This window comes from Grus americana, chromosome 15 (genome assembly GCF_028858705.1).
Source record: "Grus americana isolate bGruAme1 chromosome 15, bGruAme1.mat, whole genome shotgun sequence".
Lineage (NCBI taxonomy): Eukaryota > Metazoa > Chordata > Aves > Gruiformes > Gruidae > Grus > Grus americana.
The window spans coordinates 16,528,431-16,548,352 of NC_072866.1; the positions used below are offsets into that span (position 1 = coordinate 16,528,431).

Genomic DNA, 19,922 nt, shown 5'->3' on the forward strand with positions numbered 1-19,922 from the left:
TGAAAATGGATGAACAAAAAGTTAAATGACAATTAACTAATACAATTTAATCCTTTTACTACTATATACTTGGCTCCAGCTTTGACCTTTAGTATATCAGTTACCAATTTCCTAGCTCAGACACCAGATGGGAAGAGAACAATAGTTTTATTATACAAATTCAGTAAAGGAGGAAAGAAAATCTCAGCACGATTAGCTCATTAGGGCACTGCCAATCAAAAGAGTCAACGGATGGGCTCTGAAAGGCTCAGGAGACTTGTAATGAGATCTCCGGGTCAGTTACAGGTTTCCAGTTCAATTCTGAATCAGCGCCCTGCCAGTCCAAAGGCTGTTATCCTCCCACAGCTGTTAGGGGGTCAGCGAGCCCCACACAATGGGCTGGGAGTTTCCTGAACCACAACGTAAAAACAGATGCAGGAGTTACTTTAAGATAGTTAGAATTTATGATGATTTGCCAATACGAGAGGATACAACTGAGTCAAGCTAACGACGTACATCACCTTATCTCAGCGAAAAGAACTGAACTGCTGGTTTAAGGGATTTTTAAGGATTCCAGGAAACTATCAAATTGTTTTGGCAAAACGTCAGAGGAAGCACAAATATGGATTGCCATAAACAACTTAATTTTTTTAATAAGCTGTTTTAGCTTCAATATATTGTTCTATTTAAAGGTTGAGTGGCTTTTAGTGCAATATACAGCCAAATAAGATGCTCTAACCCAAAATAAAGCACTCTAGCTGGTATAAATTGGAGTAACATGCCAAATCTGACTTCTTTATTGGCAATAAATCTTGCATTCATGGCAAATCAAGGCTGAGAAAGTTAGCAGTTCCTTTACAGGGTCTGCCATGCTAAGAGGCTCTGGGCTCCGAGCACCAAAAGAAACTCTACTCAACCCAAACCAGAAGAAAAAAGGAGATTTTTGCTCTTAAGATCTAAAATTTGCAGCATTGTGATTCTGGCTCTATTTTCAATCAGGCACAGATTTCTGTGTGATTTTTGCAAGCTACCCGCAAACCACAACTGTCTATCACTTTGCACAACTGCTATTCAGTGAGGGTGCAACAGGGCACCCAGGATCCCTAACAACCTCGGCACTCAAAGTCAAGGGGAAAAGTGAAGGGGATTTAGGGGAAAGACATAGATGGTTCAAGAGCGTCTCTGTTCTACTTCCCCTGCTCAAATTTCTAGAGATCTTCCAGGTGTCCACACCCCTTTGTAATGGCTGAAAAAAGTGGCCCCAAAAAAGGTATAACTGAGTATGGCAATCTGTGCTTTAATAGCTACGTACTCACTTAAATTTCAAAAATAGTTTATTATTCACTTAACGATTACAGTGGTTTCACTCTCAAAAATATTTTTTAAAGATTGGATTGTTTAGTGTCTCTGCTTCAGTAGAAAACTCTACAAAACCGTTGCTACTTTCCTTTTAAAATTCTGCTTTAGTATTCAAAACAAAGTAATAATTATAAGAGCAAATGGTATGTGCTGCCACTTCACTGCACAGCTCTTCCTTCACCACTAATTAGATTCATGTCTTAATCCACCATGAAACAAACAGCCTCAGAAATGTGAAACTGTACACCAAGCAGCCAAATTTTGCATAAATGACAGTTATTAGTATGAGTAAAGTTAATCTTACTTCACAGAATCATGCATCGTCTTGCAGATATGCAGAAGAGCATTGAGTATAACAGGATCCTTTGTAGATTCCTGCTGATGCCTACAAAATGTTTTAGAAAAAGTGATGAAAAATTGTGCTCTGTCAAAATGAAGAACAATGCATTGAATAACACTGATGTAATGCATAATTCCAGTCATCAGCATTGTATGACACTACGCAAGCTTTATATTCATTTTTTAACCAACAGAACTCCAAAGATCACATGGTTAATAGATGTACAATTCCAACAAACGCCAGTCAAGAGATATTATCTTAATACAGGGAGCCTTACTGCCAAGGCACAGAATCTGACTCCCTAAGGGACACAACAAGCTAGAGACATGATACACCGAGGCAACCCAAGAACATCAAAACAAAGCAATCCTAGATCAAGCAAGAAGCAACATCAGCTACTGATGGACAGGCAGGAAGGATAAATGTCACGTTTAGGTACAGAGGCACACGTGCAGTGGAGCACCACTAAGACGATTAAGGGGCTGCAGCATCTCTCATATGAGCAAAGGCCAAGAGAGCTGGGACTGTTTAGCCTCGAGAAGAGAAGGCTTGGGGGGCTTAGCAGTGTATATAAATATCTGAAGGGGAGGTGAAAAAGAAAAAATATGTTTCAAGGAACCTGTTAATTGTGTGAAAAGAAAAGGACTGTTTGACTTAGAAGATGAGGCTTCATCTTCAAATATTGTCAAAGTCCATTTTCAACTGTGGAAATACCCATTTTTCTACATAATGGAGCCTGTAACAAAACTGTCTCTCTTCCTCCATTATACCAAGGTAACGGTTCTCTGCTCTCACATCAGCTGGAATACGAAATAATTTTCATAAACCAACTAAGGCAACATAAATTTAAAAAAGCTCAGAGAACAACTACTCTGTTAATCCACAGCAAGTCAGCATCAATGCGATTACTTCCATTTCAGCTTGCTCTGTGAACAGTTAAACAGTCAATCAATAGATTAACAAAATTGATGCATTTTCATTTTTTTTCCCCATAGCCTAGAACACCTTCAGAAGCTAAGTGGCCTATATACTGACTCATCTTCCCTAGCAATCTTTCAATACATTCCCCAGACCCTCCAGAGTGCATTTAATCTCAATATTCTCCACTTACTTAATAAAAGATTCCATAATGCACTTGCAAACCTCCACTCTCACGCTTTCCTTCTGGAACATATCCAGAAATGGCAAAAATTTCTCCTGAAAGTACAAATACATAAACAAGTAAAATTAGGTATTTTACAAATAGCACACTAAAACAATAAATATTTTGGACAAGTTTTATAATCAGAGCTGTTTTAGTTAAAATTATTTTAATCTGTTTTGAAGACAGTAATTAATCCTGAAGGACAAGAGAGTAGAACAACTGGAAAAGCACTGATGGCTGAAAGGTGTATCAACTTATTGATTGCAGAGATCCAGAATAAAACACAAAACACAGAATCAAATGTTGCAATTTTTTTAAAAGCAATCATACGCTTGAAACAGCTTAAGATCACGACAAATTCAGACATCTATGGGAACAAAAGGTAGGATATTAAAAACAATGAAAAGAGGCCACACGCCAGCAACCATTTTGCATGTATCCAGGGCAAGATATGAAGGTCCAAGACATTCACATTTTCTTCAAAGGTAAGAGTTTAGGTTGTTAAGATACTGAAATACTTAGTTTCTGTAACATCTCAAGAATATAGTGAAGGTAAGTTTGTCAGAATTATCTGAGCAATTTACGAATAAGACTTGACTCCAAATCACAGGGTTAGTCTTGAAATTTTACTCTTCAACTGGTTTCAGTACTTTGACACTCGCTGTCTTTGTTCCTCTTTGTCTACCTCATATCCAGTCTCTGACCTCTCTAAAGTTTCACTTTGTTTCAATGCCAAACTTAAGCCCTATGGCAGAGCATGTTAAGTATACAGCATAACAGAGAAACAGCTATCAGCAATTACATGAACACACACACACAAATCAGTGGTATTGTGTCTCCCATTGATCGTCACTTAGGCCATAGTAACAAACAAACTAAGCCTAAGGAGAAAAAAGTATAGAAAATTGGAATTAGAATAATGAATATTCAAGTAGTAAGCAGCAGAGAGCTTCCAAAATGTTTCTACACTTATCTACTTGATAAAAAGTCCTCACGCTATGTGAGGCTGCAAACAATCTAAATATTCAAGTCAGGTAAATTCTCTTGCAGAAACATTACAAAATAGTTCTTACAAATTTATTAAACAGAGTATCACTTACCACTGAAAAAAGCAGAGAGAAGTCATAAATATAGGTAATAACTTTCTGAATAATTGATTGCAGCTAAAGGGGGAAAAAAAGGGAAGAAGAAAAAAGGGGGAATTATTGTAATACAAGTTAAATTAAGACTATCCACACCAGAAATTATTCTTCTCTAGTTATTCATAGAAAACTGGGTTGGAAGACTCTGCAAGCATTCATCAATGTAATTTCTTTCCCCAAAGCAGGATCAGCTGCAGCTATGCTGCTCCTAACAGCTGTTTTTCCAACACACTCTTCAGAACTCATAGGAACAGAGGCTGACCAGCCTGCCCAGGCTTTATGTATGCTTTACTTTTTATAGTTAGGCACATTTTTCCCATTTATAGTCTGCATGTTCTCCAGCTCTCTAGACTAAGAAAAACCCAAATAAACACACAAAAACCTCAAAACAGTTTGTTAAATCTTCTTTTGTAGGCACTTTATCTACCCTCCAAGTAACCACAAAAACCTTCCTCTAGAATCTCTTCGACTAATCCACCTCTCACCTGGCATGCAGTCTCAAGAACTGGACATGATTATTAACTGAAGGTTTAACGATGCCAAGCAGGAAAAGATTATTTTATGGTTTACTTCTGTTTAAACAGCCTGCCATGATTGCTAATTTTCTTCAGCAGAACAACACTGTTGATGTAGGAGTTAACTATTGATACTTCTAAATACATAAATCATTCTGCTTTAGCATTTCTCTGAACTGGAAGGTTGATGTGTGGGGAAAAAAGGAGGAACAAATCACACCATTAGCCTGTTCCAAAAGGCTTCCCACATTACAGCCAGTGTTTAAAAATAATTATTTTGTGGTAAGAGACATCAGTAACGTTTAAGAATTTATTTCATCTAAGAAAACGCACATCAAATTTTTACAGATTTGGCAAAATAAATTCTTTACCTGTGGGTAAGCATCTTCAAATGCTCGATCAGGAGTCATGTGTTTGATAACATCAGCCAAAACTGTATTGACCTCTCGCTTCTGTGTAGAGAAAAATGAGGTGACCAAATACAGTAATGAAATCAGCACATAAACAAAGTCACTGAAAACCAGCTGGATAATGTATTTCCATTTGCCAAAGCATCAGCTTTCTACGGAGCTCTAGTTAAGCCAGGAACTTTAGCCGTAGCTCCAGTAAATCCTTACTTAAACTGGTCTATCTGCCATTAAAATCAAAGGATAAGATATATGCAGTGCTGGGGAGTGATGAAGACTCCTTCAAAGCTGCATCTTTTTGTCTCTATTCATCGTTCATGAAAGAAAATGCATCTTTCATTCACTACTGAAGTCCTACACACTTATATTGAATAGTCATAGCTTTTCCATTTTTAATACCAAACTACTAACATAGCCACTTAGCCTGCATCAGAAAACCTTCAAAGGAAACAAACTAATTTTCACTTACTGTAAAATGTCTGCACGTATACTCCACCCACACTTCAGCACAGTTGATATAGTCCTAGAAATACATGTGTCTCATGATTACCGATATTTACAGGAGGTTATGAGAAATACACTTGCAAAAATTACCCTTAAAAATTAACTCCTGAGGTATGATTCATACAGACCTAAAGATGTAGCACTAATGACAAACTTCAAAAGTTGCTTATGTAGAATTAAGTTATGCTTAAGTAGAGCCCAGAAAAGCATGGATCATATGAAGATATTACTGTGTGTATCTAGAAAAGGTAAACCATGTCATGCTAAGCACATGCTTACTGAACAACTGGCTACAATTTTGCTCTGAACACAGAATCAGTAGTGAAACAGAATGGACAATAACTCACCTGTGGGTTCTTCAGCTTTGTTATAACCTTCCAGGCTTCATTTAATATTTGAAGACGATCGTTTTCAGGAGGATCAGCCAATGCCAAGTTTAATCCCAAGGAGCGAAAGAGGAGATGCTGAAAGTTAACGAGAAATTTTAAATTAAAAGCAGAAGATACGTGCCCGTCCAACACTGCTCTAGCAGGTAGACTGTGCACAAAGATTTTTTTGGACCAAATTGCCTTTTATTTAAGTGATGTGCAAGTTATGTAGGCAACTAAGAGTACAAAGAACTCTGTCAGAAAACACAAATTACATACAAAAAGTTACCTTTGGGAATCCAGATTCATCACACTCTTTAATCATGCCAATGAAGTCCATAGATCTTGCAGCAATAAACTCTGCTCTGAATGCCGACATTACTGAATTCAACAGCAAAGCACTACAATGAACATAACAGAAATCAATACAGCTCAACATCAACTAAAAGTTTGTTGTCCCCTCATTTACATTAATCTGAACTTCTTAGACAAACAACTGTCCAGCATCTACTCTAAATTTTAAAAAATGGGAGAAGGAAGAAAAAAAACCCCCTCACAAATCAAGCTTGCATTGATGAGGAGTAATAGTGCATAAGCAAAACAAGAAAACATTAAGCCATCAGATGAGGAAAAGGTAAGCCAGCCTGTAGAACATTTGCTCCACACAAGTTCTTTGAAGCCATCATTTACCAGAAGTTGGCTAGAAAGATCAGGTAAACCAGCAGTAGCTGACACGTTTAGAAACTTACTCACTCTTTTTAACTACAGTTCAAAAGTATACTTTGGCTGGGCAAATCTCCATTGAAGTTTTTCCTATATTTGTTACAAAACTCAGATTTCTAGCAGCTGCATTTTTAGGATTAAAATAAATCCAAACAGTCATTATCATACGATAACTGGCAATGACATATTCAGACATTTACAATTAATCATCTAGACCCGTATTTGGATTACTATCAAGCCAAAGTGACTGATGGAAGAGTGAACTCATTGCACTAATGTAAAACCTAATTTACTGATACTATTATGCAAACATAAGAAACAAAATCTAATATCATCTAAAAGGCAATTCCCTTGGGCAAACGCAGCCATGAGTTAGCAGAGAGGCTGCCTCATAAAACACTGTGTCCTTCATGAGTCTGAAACAGACAGTCTGAATGCGAGGCGGTTTACCTTGAGGGAAATTCTGTGTGGTGCTTAAAATAGCCCAGCATCCTCTGTGTCTCTGACTGAGCATTAGTGGTCCCATCGCAATTTGACTGGAATTTGCATTTTACCGTTAGACAAGTACTTCCAGTTCACTAGGTAAATGCTTTGCCATACAGAGAAGCAGGCTGTCGCTTTTCACCTAGATGGCTGCAATGTTCATGGAACATACTGAGATTATTTAAAGATTTATATACTGATGCCTCTTGCTTTGTCATATTTTGACAGTCATGAGAAGGCATAAAAACACAGAACTCTGCTCCAAAAGAAAACTACCGTGCTTTATATACCATCTAAACCGGATCCTTCCTTCAAAGGGCAAGCGGGCACAAAGAGGAGGCACCTAGCCCATCTTTGCAACGAGAAACACTAAAAGGTGATTTAAAAATAAGTTCCACAAAACAAGTCAACACCTATACAAAATAATACAGCCGAGTACATGAATTATTTTACCCTTATTATACTCTCTGATACAATAGCATCTTCACATCACATGTTTAAAATAACACTTTCCCCACACTCCTTAGCTCAGTCACAGAACGCCCATGCTGCCATTCCTCGTCTAAGTGATTAACATATCATAGTTTCCTAGTCACTGCAGACTTGGGCTGTGCAAAGCACATCAGGAAAACGTAGGTAGCTGAAAACTTTCACAGAACTCAGCCTACCTAGCCAATAAAATGAACTGAGAATAGCTCATCAGCAGGCCAAATTGCATTCACACAGCTCGGAAAGTACATCCAAAACTTTCAGACCATCTTCCTGAACTACTCACTGAAGGTGATTAGCCTGCACACAGGCTTCTAGGAGACATTTGGGATACTCATTTTAATGTTGAAAAAAGCAGTCGCCTAAGTATCGCCATCTTCCAAGGGTGTCAGCTGCTTTACAACTTCCCTTGCAAAAATGTATGGATGGGCTGACTGTAGGCAGAGGAGGGTATGGGGAAGGAAGGGGAGGAAAACAGAGCAAAAAGAAGCACAACGAGGAATCAGAGGCATGGCTGAGGGAGAACACGTTACGTGTCCTAAACTTTGGCTTAGGAGCCAGAACACAGCAACAAGTTAAATGAATTAACTTTTGCTCTAGAAGTAATCTACCATATTTTAGAACTCATCTCTGGAAAACAGATGTTCATGTTCATAACTTAGTAAGCTACTGGGAGAACAAAAGCTACACTATACATCCAAAAAGTGTTTTAAAAAGGGAGAGAGAGAATTTTATTACAGGGACTCACCAGTACTCATTACAGACTCGTGTCTTCTACATTGTGAAATACTTACTTGTTCCCCAATTTTTTGCATCTCTCCATCATCTCAGTAAGCAGAACCTGGAAGAATTACTTATTAAAATTAGTGAGTAGAGACTCTGCAAATAAATTCAGCTTTAATTATTGTAGTGAAGTCTACTAAAAGCTGTTTTAATTACCTACCCAATACATTCCAATAATCCTGTCTTATCCTGTATTTACAACACAAGAAAACAATGGTGTAGTACAACATAAAACACACCTACTGGAAAACCAGCATTTTATGGAAGTCAAATTTGCAATCCTTCAGCCATGCTGTTTCTCAAAATAATTTCTATTTGCCTGCCAGGTCAAATACCTCTGGCAGGAAAGGTGAAGATTAGTGACTCTCTGCCACAGAACGCAAAACAGACTAAGATTAAAATAGCCTGTTGACTATGTTAAGCAATTACAAAGCTACAGTTTACACAAATCTTTTTTTTATCTGTATGACAGAACAAACTAATGAATTCAGGAAATAAAGATTAAACTAGCTAAAGGACAGCACGAAACAAACAGGAATACTGCCTATGAATTTAAAATGATATAATTTGAGCTTTGTGGAAATGAACATTCTTCCTGTATAGAAGACAGAAAGAGGCAGTTGTATCTAGGCTCTTCATAAGCACTTTCACACTCATGTCATTACTGACTGAGGGGGGTTTTAATAGGCAATATTAACTCTTGACCCCAACAATTCCTTTAGAATCAAGCATTACCACGCTTGCTTACTTACTTCAGGAGCACGGTATGCAATGCACTGTAAAATCCAGTCTATAGCAGGAGAATAGAGAGTCAAATACAAAGGAATCTCCACACATTGTACTACCAGCTGGTTCTGAACCGTATCCCCATGAATCTGTAGAAATAAAAGTCAAAAACATGTTGCTGTGAAAAGGTATTTAATCAGAGCTATGATAAACTGGACAAAGTTTGTGTATGAATGGAAACAACAACAGACAAGATCACAAAGAAACACAGATATTCTGAAGCATTCCTTGCATACTGGGGAAAAAATATCAAGCTCATAGCATACAGAATTAAAGTATGGAAACATGCTGAATGGAGCAGTTTCAACTTATCAGAATGTATGGGAAATTTTACATACTATATCTGTGTACAAGAACATCTTAAATCTATATTTAAGAACTTTGAAGATTTTTAAAAAGTATGCGGTAGTTTGGTTAAGGAGTGTACTTATGTGATTTTGCAAATAAACCCCCTATTAGCTTACTTGTTTAAATGTTAGAAGAAAGTCAAAGAAATTTTTGTTAAGGCTTTCTTTGAGTTGTGGTGCCACTTCCATCCCAACCTGTATTAAAAGAAAGAGAAAGGTTTTATCTCCACCTATCACTGATGATTCTCCTTCAACTGCAAGACAAAAATGCATTTTCCAGAGGAGTACACTTAGTCACACACATCAACTCAACAAACAGCATTGAATCACATGCTTTTGACTGATTATTTTCTTGCTTACTATTAAAGTCATGTCCACTAAAAACTACCCCAAGGTAGTTACAGCTGTGTTTAAACGTGGTTCTCCTAACGTCAGCTCCAGGTATCTGTAAGCAGTAGGAAATCAATGTCTAACCCCAGTGCTGGCACTGCACCAGCCTACATTCATTTTATGCAGAGAGCCTACAGTGAACAACACTTTAAAAGTCAGTCAAAGCTCAGAAATTGCTTAAAATCATGTGTATTTATTCTGTGGACAGAATGAAGCAAGGATCCCAAAGGAAAACATGAATATATAGATAGATATAGATAAAATATTAGTAACTAATACAAGGTGATGCACAAACACAAGGCCTGTGTAGCAAAGCTGGAACTGCAGAGGAAACTAATCCATACAGGACTGTTTTCAATAACACAGCTTAAAAACCATAAAAAAAAAGTGGCATATTACTAAAGTAAAGAGAAAGATGCAGAAATGAATGAGAAGTTAGTAACAGATCAGGCTTAAAAAACACACAAACAAATCCACCTCAACAGCTTAAGGTTCCCCTTTTTTTAGGAGCTTTTGGGATCCCTGAGCATATGCAACTCTACCTGACTTCACCACAGAGCAGAGGTACCTTGCACAGAGCCAAGCCACTCATCTATCATTTGTCTTTATATATCGTTTCCTTTCATACCATGGGGCTTTGCCGTGCAAAGATTTGGTTCTTTGGTTACGCGCAAGTGTTTATTCCTACATTTTCCTAAGCCGTCACTTCGGACATCACTTATATCGATACTACAGGTTTCCTATTCAAGAATTTTTATGTTTTAAAAATCTATTTTCATTACCTTCATTGTGAAAGTATTAATATAGCACCAGTAGCTGGAATACAGAAGATTAAATGCCTTTCATTCCAGTAAATTGTCTTATTTTAAACAAAAGTCAGGATTTTAACAGCTAGTATTTTATTCCAAGAAAATTTTCACTATTTTGTATGATCATCTTTATGGACAAAAAGGAGCATACTAAGCTCCTCCTTACTACATAATTGCAATTACTATTACTAGATTATTACTCCTAACTGCTCTATCATTATGCATCTCTTTTAGCTGTGTCAGGAACAGTAAAAGGTGGATTGTGCATACAAACTGTTTCCTAAAAAGCCTTCAGAAGTCTTGCACTATGTATGCAGGAATGATTAGGCTATGACAAAAACACAGGTATTACTGCATTTCAAGATTCAAATAAACTAAGCAGCTCATCTATCGGAGTAAACCAGAGGTTAGCAATTAATTGCAGATGCAGGAATTCATACAGACACCCCTGAACAGTATACCAAAAGCATCCTAGACAGTTTGTTCAAACATAACAGATACAATAAACACTGAACAAACTCGTTGCATTTCATAATGGCAGCTGATTTCATGCAAGTATTGCTAATTAGCAGCCCTACCACTTCCCAGTTATAGTTGAGATCTTTGCCACTACTTCAAAAAATGTATTTCACAAATATTTTTCCACCATTAATGACTTTTTGAATCATTTTAGAGTCTCTTCTTGGGTCAGTTTACCTTGGCCAAGCTGTTAAGGTAACTGCAGGAGGAGGTGAGGATAAGAACATAGCCACACCATGCAGTCAGACAAAGTCCACTGCCCAAACACTTTACCAAGTGGCTCCTCTGCCAAGGAGCTTGCCAGCCCTCTGCCTGCCACATGCACTCTAGCAGTAGGAGGAAGATAAAGATAGGGAAAGTGCATATATTAACTATGAAAAGCAGCGCCCAGCAATCAGACAACAGCATGTAGTCTCAAAGTCTTGCCTTCCACTTAGATCCCTAACATTTTGCCCTACCTGAAGATGAAAAACTGGCATAAGCAGCACAAAGTTATTTTTACGTATTATAAAACACTTAAAGAAATATTGCCCATTATTAAAACACAAGAGAAATTTTATTTTTTTGTTTGCTTGAAGGAAGAGACAGGCTGCTGACTATTTCAGATAAAAACAGTAGTTAAAAGAAATTTTCCTTTAGTGGCAGAGCCAGCTGCAGTAAGTCCTTGATAGAGATCTGATGTGTTAAATGATTGCCTACCCTGCAAAGGTATGTTCTCGCATAGACTGCAACCAGTGGGTCTCCAATTCCTCTAATCATAGACGTTAACCGTGGGAGACATTCCGAAATTCCTCTGTTAAGATTTTTCAGAAATGAAAATGAGATTTAACAATCGATAACAGAATTATATCACCTACAGATAACTTCAGTAGTTGCCTTGTAGACTGAGTGTGAGTTATAGAAACATCTACCAAAGATGAAGCATATTAGCACAAAATTTTATTTCAGAAGTAAAAATGTGTATAGTAAAACATATCCTATATTCAAATTGCAGTATTTGCCATTAGGAGTAGTACAGATAGCCAGGTGGGATGCTTGGCTTGTGAAAGACAAGCACAACTAAAATACTCCTCTAGTTTGAAGGAGCAGCAGAGCTCTAGAAGGGCTGCAATTCAATACGAAGACAGCATCTGCTTGAAGCGGAACTGGCAGAACTCCTTCTATGTCTCCTTTTCCCACAGGTCCTTTTTGATAGAGCTGTACTAGTGCCTGGAGATGAGGCCCGTCAATTCCAGTAAAAGAACCGCTTTTTAGGGATAACGAAGTTGTCACTATAGTAGCCATTTGGCTTACAACACTCATTTCAAAACTTAACTGAAAAAGGACCATTACATATGAAGGAACATTTTCAGCTCAGCAACTGACACTGTTTGGCAACAGCTGAAGCTTACACCAAAATCTTCAACAGATAATGGTTCACTGCTCCTAAATCATTTCTCCAACTCCATCTCTAGCAATATGACACATCAATATTTTCCTTTCAATTTTCTATCCCATCTTTTTGCCAGTGTCATCTCAACAATCTTGCTTCCCCCTCCACCATCTGAAGCCACTGGGTTTTAATTTGCAAACTCCTGATGTCACACTGATACACATATTCCAAAACTACAAGCAGTATTGCATTCCAAATTGTACCACAGGTCAATTAATTCCATGGCATTCTCACCAAAAACTCCAAACCCTCTCATACTGCTTTTCCTCAGACCTATTAAGACCCTATCCACCATTAATCATGGAATTTGCATGCTTAACCCCTCAAAGTATTTTATAAGCCTGCCCACTCAGTTCTTTCCCAAACTTAACATTTACTCTTACGTTTTGGATAGGAATTTATTGCACTTCAGTATTGCTGCTTCCACGTAACTAGAATGAAGCCAAGTTAAGGAACAAAACTAAGATGCGTGGCATTTAAAACCAAAACCAAATTTATATACCAGATACATACAGAACAAACTATTTCAAGGCCTTCTGTAATTAATCTCACTACACTTTGTTGATTTTTATGATTTATCGACAAGATTTTTATTGTTTCCCAAGTTTTCACACATCAAGTCTACTTTATCACAGCCATGCTGCTCATAGCCAGTAATTCAGCGTTCAGTTTACTATGAAACATGACTCACATGTGAAACATACAGCCTGAGACAAACAAAACAAAGTCAGTATAATCATCAGATTGCTGTGCCTTTTATTGAAACAAACACATTCATTTCTTGAAAAGTCTATGAAAAACCTGCAGACACACTCAGAGTCTCACTTGACAAGGATACAATCTGGGAATGAGTTCTCTGATTGAAGCAATCTTGAAAAACCAGTTTAAGCAAGTTTCTTTAGCCGTATCGTTAACACTCTCTGGAGAAAAATTATCTAGGGAAAAAAACCAACCCAGAAATAGTTACATTCTTTCTGGGAACAAGTTATTTTTCATTCTAGGTTTAAAATTGTATTCTCTTTCCTTTCAACAAGAAATTAGGCACACCATAATAAACTAGGCAATATGATTCTCAGCGCTGTCTTGCAGCAGGTAAGAGCCGAGTACACAGAGAGCAAGAAGAGGTAACTAGAGCTTTTGTCTTGCATTAAGTAACATTTCAGAAGCTGAAGTCAAGCACTCAAAGCTAATGTCAGATCTGCTGCTTGGAAATCTAACCTCTGCCTCCCCCCAAAAGCAGAAATTGTAAAAAAAAAAAAAAAAAAAAAAAAAAGGGAATCTATTAAAAATACACTATACAAATCTGTAACAAATGCATACATATAAAAGAGATTTAAGCACTCAAATTCTTTAAAAGGCTAATACAATTTTTAAAGGATATTATTTAAAACTATTTTGCAAGAAGTAGGAAATATTAAGCACTGACAGAACGCTTGGTTTTGTACACTAAACATCTAACACCGCAGCGCGGTTCTCTCCTCACGAGCTTTGGGACTATTTGTGTCAGCAGCCAGCAGGAAAGAGCTGCCCCCCTGGGGAGGAACAGATGGGTTATGGGGACAGCGCTCTGGTCAGGCCGGCGTGCGGTTGTGTGGCTAACTGCCTCTTTCTCTAGATTGCCCGGAACAGAAGGCAAAAATAGACTTCTTGGGATCAGCCCAGGTCTGAGGTAAGATGGTCGGGAAGGATGAGTCCCTCTTCTCTCAGTGATAAAGCCACATAAGCAGCTTCTGCTGTGAATGCCTGCTTATAAACTGAAACAGTTTTAAAATACCAGTGCTCTCCTATCCTTGTCCCTGGAAGGTGAGAAGCTCCTGTTCCACAAGAAAATTTCTCACTTCCAAGACTGCAGAAGCCCCACAGTAGATGCTGACTGAGTACAGGAAGATGTTTTATCCCACCCAGGACCACAGGAGTTCTCACCCAACTTTGTTTTGCTTGGTTCCCACAGGACAAGCACGGAGGTCGGGCCCGTAATCCCCGGGGGCTCACACTGCCACGCACGGTGCAGATTTTCCTTCTCCCTCCCACTTTTACAGCTGACTGGGAAGTTCCCACCAGCGATGCCCCCGGCAGCCGTACAGCCGCAGCACGAGCTCCGCTCTCCAGAACAGGGGTAACTGTGCCCAGTAATTGTGACATGCTACGGCAACTGCCTGCCTTCGTTAATGTTTATAAGAACAGTTCATCAGAGCTGCAACAACCGAATTTATTTTAAGTATTTTCTGTAAGTTTATTTCAAATTTAAGTATTTCCTCATTTCGGGCTTCTGACTCAAATCCTATGGATTTAACTCTAACCTAACGGTACTGTTGCATTGCCAACTACAGAGTAACAATGTTCCATATTTCAAGGACATGTACTTAATACACTCCAAATTGCAAGGAAAAGCCCGAATTTCAATGGAAAGTTTTGGTGCCTTCCTAAAGAAGTACTTCCATATACATCTGTACCATAAATGTCAAATCAAACTTACGTTGCGTTAGAACTTCAACTGAAAAAATGAAAATGGCTCAAGTGAGAAAGATCATATTGACAGCCTGCTCCTTCTCCCAAAATTCTTCCCTAATTAAAGCAAAACTATCAATAGTTTCCAACGTAGCAACAAAAACATCTATTTACCAAAAACTGAGACTCTCAGCTTTGTCTGTATATTCTTCACAGTTAAAATGTAAGCTTGCAGAAATGTTGCAAATGGTGAAAGCTATAAACAATAGATTTTACTCTGTTAAAAACCAGAAATTACTCAATTCAAATCAGAACATTTTTCATAGGAAATAAAGTAGCATGGGTCCTATTTAACCTTTCACAAATTAGTTCAGACATGGTTTTTTTCCAGGAGCACAGTAGAAACTAACACAAAGTTACCTGGCAAAGAGACACGATTGTCCATGCACATTGACAGAATTCTTTCATACACTAGTTTGCCTTTTAAGGAAAAAAAAAAATTAAAAAATCATTCATAACAAAGTAATGAACTGTACAACACAATGTTGATATATACTCAACCCTCTAACATAGGTTGAGATCAGCTGGAAGAAACTTCCTAAAACGGTAACATTGTGCTGCCCTCTAGTGAGAATAAAATGTTAAATCTGAATTTAGCACTTCGCACACTATAAAACATTTCTTTATCTGGCTCCCGTCAGTAAAGAGGCAGCACACAGGTCAGGATGGGACAGCTGGTGTCCTGCCTTTGCTGAGTTTGGATATTATGTTATCTTCAGCAACTTTAAGTAGGAAAGAGCACAAAGAGGAAGCAAGACCTGAAAAAACAATTGGATCTATGTCACAGCATATCCTGCTAAACATCAAAATACCCTTCAGCTTTGAATGCTGTCGTAAATCTTTTCCATAACGTGGCAGAAAACCAAGAGTCACATGAAGGTGATGACAATTTGACTTAAAGGATCATTTAAAAATGATGAAAATAGATTAAAAAAATTCAGAAACTACATTTTGATCACTTCATAGTCCCTATTCAGCTGAAGAAAACTTTCTGACTTCTATTCTTCAAATATAAATAGAATGAAATACTGAGTCAAGAGGCTGCCAAACCCAAAATATTTTCATCATAACGGCAGCGTGTTTTAAATTTCAAAATGCAGAGATCATGATTTTTCCCAAGGTTTTGTTCAAGATATTTACTAATACATAAAGCATAGAACAACAAAATGAAACTTTTTTATGTTAAAGACTTCATTTATCAGAGTTTTTGAACAATCATATACCACATCTATACCACTGGTTGTCCAAATGTTTATGTTGGAAATATTCTGTGTTAAAACTGAGAGTCATTTCAGCACTTTTTGGATAACTTTGATGTTTTCTAACATTACAAAAAACCAATTTCATCTTATTAACAATTATATAGTAAGCCTGACACATTAGATACTTACCAAAAGTATCAAGGATGTCTGTAATTAAAACAAACTTGCTTGGATAAAACTGGATTACTGTTGTGTCTGAAAGAAGCTTAGAACACTAGAAGGGAAAAAAAAAACAAAAGAAAAAAAATTTTTAGAGGACAATGCAAGTTCCTGTTTTTACTCGAGACAGGCTGGAACAGATGCAGATACAGATGAAAAGAACCACCATGAAGAACTATCCAGCAAAAAGCACAAGAATATCTAACATAACACATGATGGTAGTCTTTGTATTATTGAGGTTATTCTTCATTTCCAGCAGGGCTAGTCACAGATCTGTTTTTCCTTTATACAACTCAGTCTACAATGCAGAATTTCAGCTGACCATGCAGATCTGTGCCTTTGTTTAGACAAGACAAATTCTCTCCCGGAAGCATAAAAAAGGCACTTCTTTTCTAAACTGACTTTTTTGAATGGCATTTTTCAGTTTCTCAACATATCTCTAAACATCCATATCAAACACAAAATTTGATATAGACTAAACGAAGAAACAATTTTAAAAAGTTTAGCTAATGAGCTTTTCAACGCATCTTTGCGGCTCACATAACCAGTTCAAACATTTTGGAAACAGGCCAGCTGGTCCACAGCTCCGGGGAGGAATCTGTGATCAATCACCCCCCAAAGTTCCCCAACACGACTGCAGCAGTTGGACTATAGTGATGGCTGGTACAAAGTCACATTTGAAAACATACTAGTTCTAGTATTATTGAATACAAGCCCAGGTAGAAACCATTTAGGGTATGAATTCAAAATACACAGTGAAGAATGAAGATGATATAAAGATATTTAATTAAGCCGTAACTTTGTTTACCAAGATGGTGCAAAGACTGCAGACTAAACCACAGTCAAAGACTTTAGCACAAAAAATCAATTTCCACCTGAAGAAAACAGGCAAATGACTGGGGAGAGAAATCCACCTCCTCCCTACGTGAGCCAAACAGGGCCTTTGACCACAAGTTTTCTCCGGTCTCTATTTAAGACTGACAAGTACAATATTCTCTGTGATCTCTGTCCCTTCTCTGACATCAGGAGACAATTCTTCAAGCTCAATGGAATAAATAAAGTTCAAGTTTTCATTACACTCAAAAAATGCAAGAAGCAATCAGACACACCACAAGACTGCTTTGTTTAAACAAGAAAATGATATCATTTGAACATGCTAAATGAGGGGCACAGTTGGTCTTTTTGCTTTATTCTTCAGGAAGGACTTAAGAGCGCACCAAAAAGACAGGCGAGAGCATTCACATCTTCCAACCCAAGCAAAATCTTCCCTATGGGTGGCCAGTCACCTTCAAAAAAAGGTAATTCAGTAGCTGTTTAGGACCTGCACACACCATGAACACTTACCACTTTTCTTAGAGCTCACGCACAAATCAACTTACTTCAGCTTACCCTAAGTAGCTTAGCTTATTCCATCTTGACAAGTAAAGTATCTTGTAAAAAGGTACTTGAGGAATTCACGTTATAAATTCAGACCCTGCCTTAACAACCAGAACTCTGCCTGCACTTCAAGCTCCGTAAAACTCTCATACAGAGAATGAAGGTTCCATCCCCAATGTCCAAATGAAAGTTCTTGTGTAATTTCATCATCAATTCTTAAATCAAGATAATTCCGGCATTCAAATTAAAATGGCTTTTTCCAGCCCACTATAGGTTTCTGAAAATAACAACAACAAAAAGGCCAAACTTACTTCTCCTATTGCACACTAATCAGTACGTGATACTAACAATGATAGACTACGTATATAATCACAGTCTGATGTCAAGAAAATTGCTTAGTTCTTTAAGAGGATACGACATTCCTAAAACTATGTTATTTGTTAGGAAGAACCACAACAAAGAAAGTTCAGTCAGGTTTCTACCCTATCCTGCTTTATAAATATAAATTATTATTACTTAGTCTCCTTTATTAAAGATTTTGTATTCATGTTAATTACCCAAACATCTATTTCATTCTTACTCAGTCTTTCCATTAATGATGAGCATCTGCAGCATGAAGTTCAAGTGCAAAGTGAACAATGCTTTAAGAGATAAACATAAGCAATTCTGATACTGCTTTCCTGAAAGAAAGCACTGAATCCCATCTCAGAAACTACATTGTTTCAAAATCATTTGTGAAACCATTTTTAAAAGAATATATGAAAGTATTAATGCATAGATTATCACTGCATGTCACTGTATATATATATATATAAGTATTAATGCACTGTAAATACAGTACATCCACGTCCCTTTTCTCCTCCTCCAGACTTCTAATACTGTATTCTCTTTCACTAAGATACTCATACTTCACAATCCTATATATTGATATTCTTTTTTAAAGAATAATAGTGCTGATTTCATAGTATTACAATAGAACATTAGTCACCCTAGGTCACATATAATTTTCTGATCTCCCTTCATTTATGTTTCATTTCCTTTATTGCCTTCACCACAATTTAAGCTGAAATTACTGCAAACAGTTTTCACTAGAGTATCTAGCATGAGAAAAAAAAAATCCTGACTTTATATAACCCTGCTTGATGACTACTAGCATTACATCAGTTTTACAGCTTTTAAGGATGTCATTATCTCCTCCATCCTCTGATGCACTCTGCCTCTGGCCTTTTTTTAAATGCCAAGCAAAACAAAAAAGCATTCAATTGTCCTACTCCCCTCTGCCCCCCTCACAGCCCATCACCCTAAATGAGCCAGAGGAAGATTCTAGAGAAGTTGAAAAAACAAACAAACAAACCAACCCAAGCACTTAAAAAATCTGGAGTTGTTTTTTGTACTTTGCTAAGGTCCTAAATCAGATTATTCAGTTGCCTTAGTAAGTCTGGATGGGGAAAATACTGACATTCGAAAAGCCATTCTGGTATTACTTAGGGTGGGAGATAAGGCAGTAGAGCGGGGAGAGGAAAGGAAAGGAATGTCCTAGAAAGAGCTGATATCACTACGTGGTTTTTTTTAATTATCCCTAAGCAGGTAAAATTTCCACATCTGTCATGTGGCCGCTCTCTTTAATAAGAATTCCATCCCACACGCCCTAGTCAAAAACAAAGCTGAAAATCCAACTATTGTCAGAAGTCATAAAACTCTGAAAGAAAAGGGTTTCAGTGAAGAACGGAAGAAAATAGAAGAAAAATAACAGAAACCCTTCTTTCTCCAAGAAAGAAACCGAATGAGCCACACCACAGAGTGGTGTGCAGAGCAAAAATGTAAAACTGACCTGGATGACTATTTTCAGAGCTTTTACTTTCTGATCAGAGGACCAAGCATCCTTCAAAGACTGGTTCAGTTCTTCAATTCGGTTCATGTAATCCTGCTGAGTCAAATTCAACAGCTCTTTCTGCGACCCCTGGCAAGAAAACACAAGTCTACTTAATAAGAGTGGGGGGGAAGGAAGGAGAGTGCCATTATTATACAGTCAAATCACTGGGGGGGGGAAGAACCTACAAAACTTATTATAGAATTACCTAATTTTCCTTCTTACC

The 19,922-nt window shown here is 37.5% G+C and overlaps 1 protein-coding gene across 4 annotated transcripts in view; it reads right to left on the bottom strand.

Annotated features, from left to right (window-relative positions):
- The window catches only part of VPS35L (VPS35 endosomal protein sorting factor like), a 55,901-nt gene that overhangs the window by 26,193 nt on the left and 9,786 nt on the right, over positions 1–19,922 (bottom strand). For 3 of the 4 annotated variants that reach the window (XM_054843594.1, XM_054843593.1, XM_054843595.1), the window contains 16 exons: positions 19,658–19,786; positions 16,419–16,503; positions 15,388–15,447; positions 13,358–13,454; positions 12,903–12,950; positions 11,787–11,880; positions 9,487–9,564; positions 8,989–9,111; positions 8,248–8,294; positions 6,048–6,159; positions 5,738–5,854; positions 5,356–5,409; positions 4,851–4,931; positions 3,923–3,985; positions 2,790–2,875; positions 1,643–1,723 (listed from right to left, as the gene is read on the bottom strand). In XM_054843594.1, coding sequence (XP_054699569.1) covers positions 1,643–1,723; positions 2,790–2,875; positions 3,923–3,985; positions 4,851–4,931; positions 5,356–5,409; positions 5,738–5,854; positions 6,048–6,159; positions 8,248–8,294; positions 8,989–9,111; positions 9,487–9,564; positions 11,787–11,880; positions 12,903–12,950; positions 13,358–13,454; positions 15,388–15,447; positions 16,419–16,503; positions 19,658–19,786 — 1,355 coding nt within the window. Of the gene's footprint in view, positions 1–1,642; positions 1,724–2,789; positions 2,876–3,922; positions 3,986–4,850; positions 4,932–5,355; positions 5,410–5,737; positions 5,855–6,047; positions 6,160–8,247; positions 8,295–8,988; positions 9,112–9,486; positions 9,565–11,786; positions 11,881–12,902; positions 12,951–13,357; positions 13,455–15,141; positions 15,224–15,387; positions 15,448–16,418; positions 16,504–19,657; positions 19,787–19,922 lie in introns of those variants that run through there. The other variant, XM_054843596.1, reaches the window with a different exon arrangement.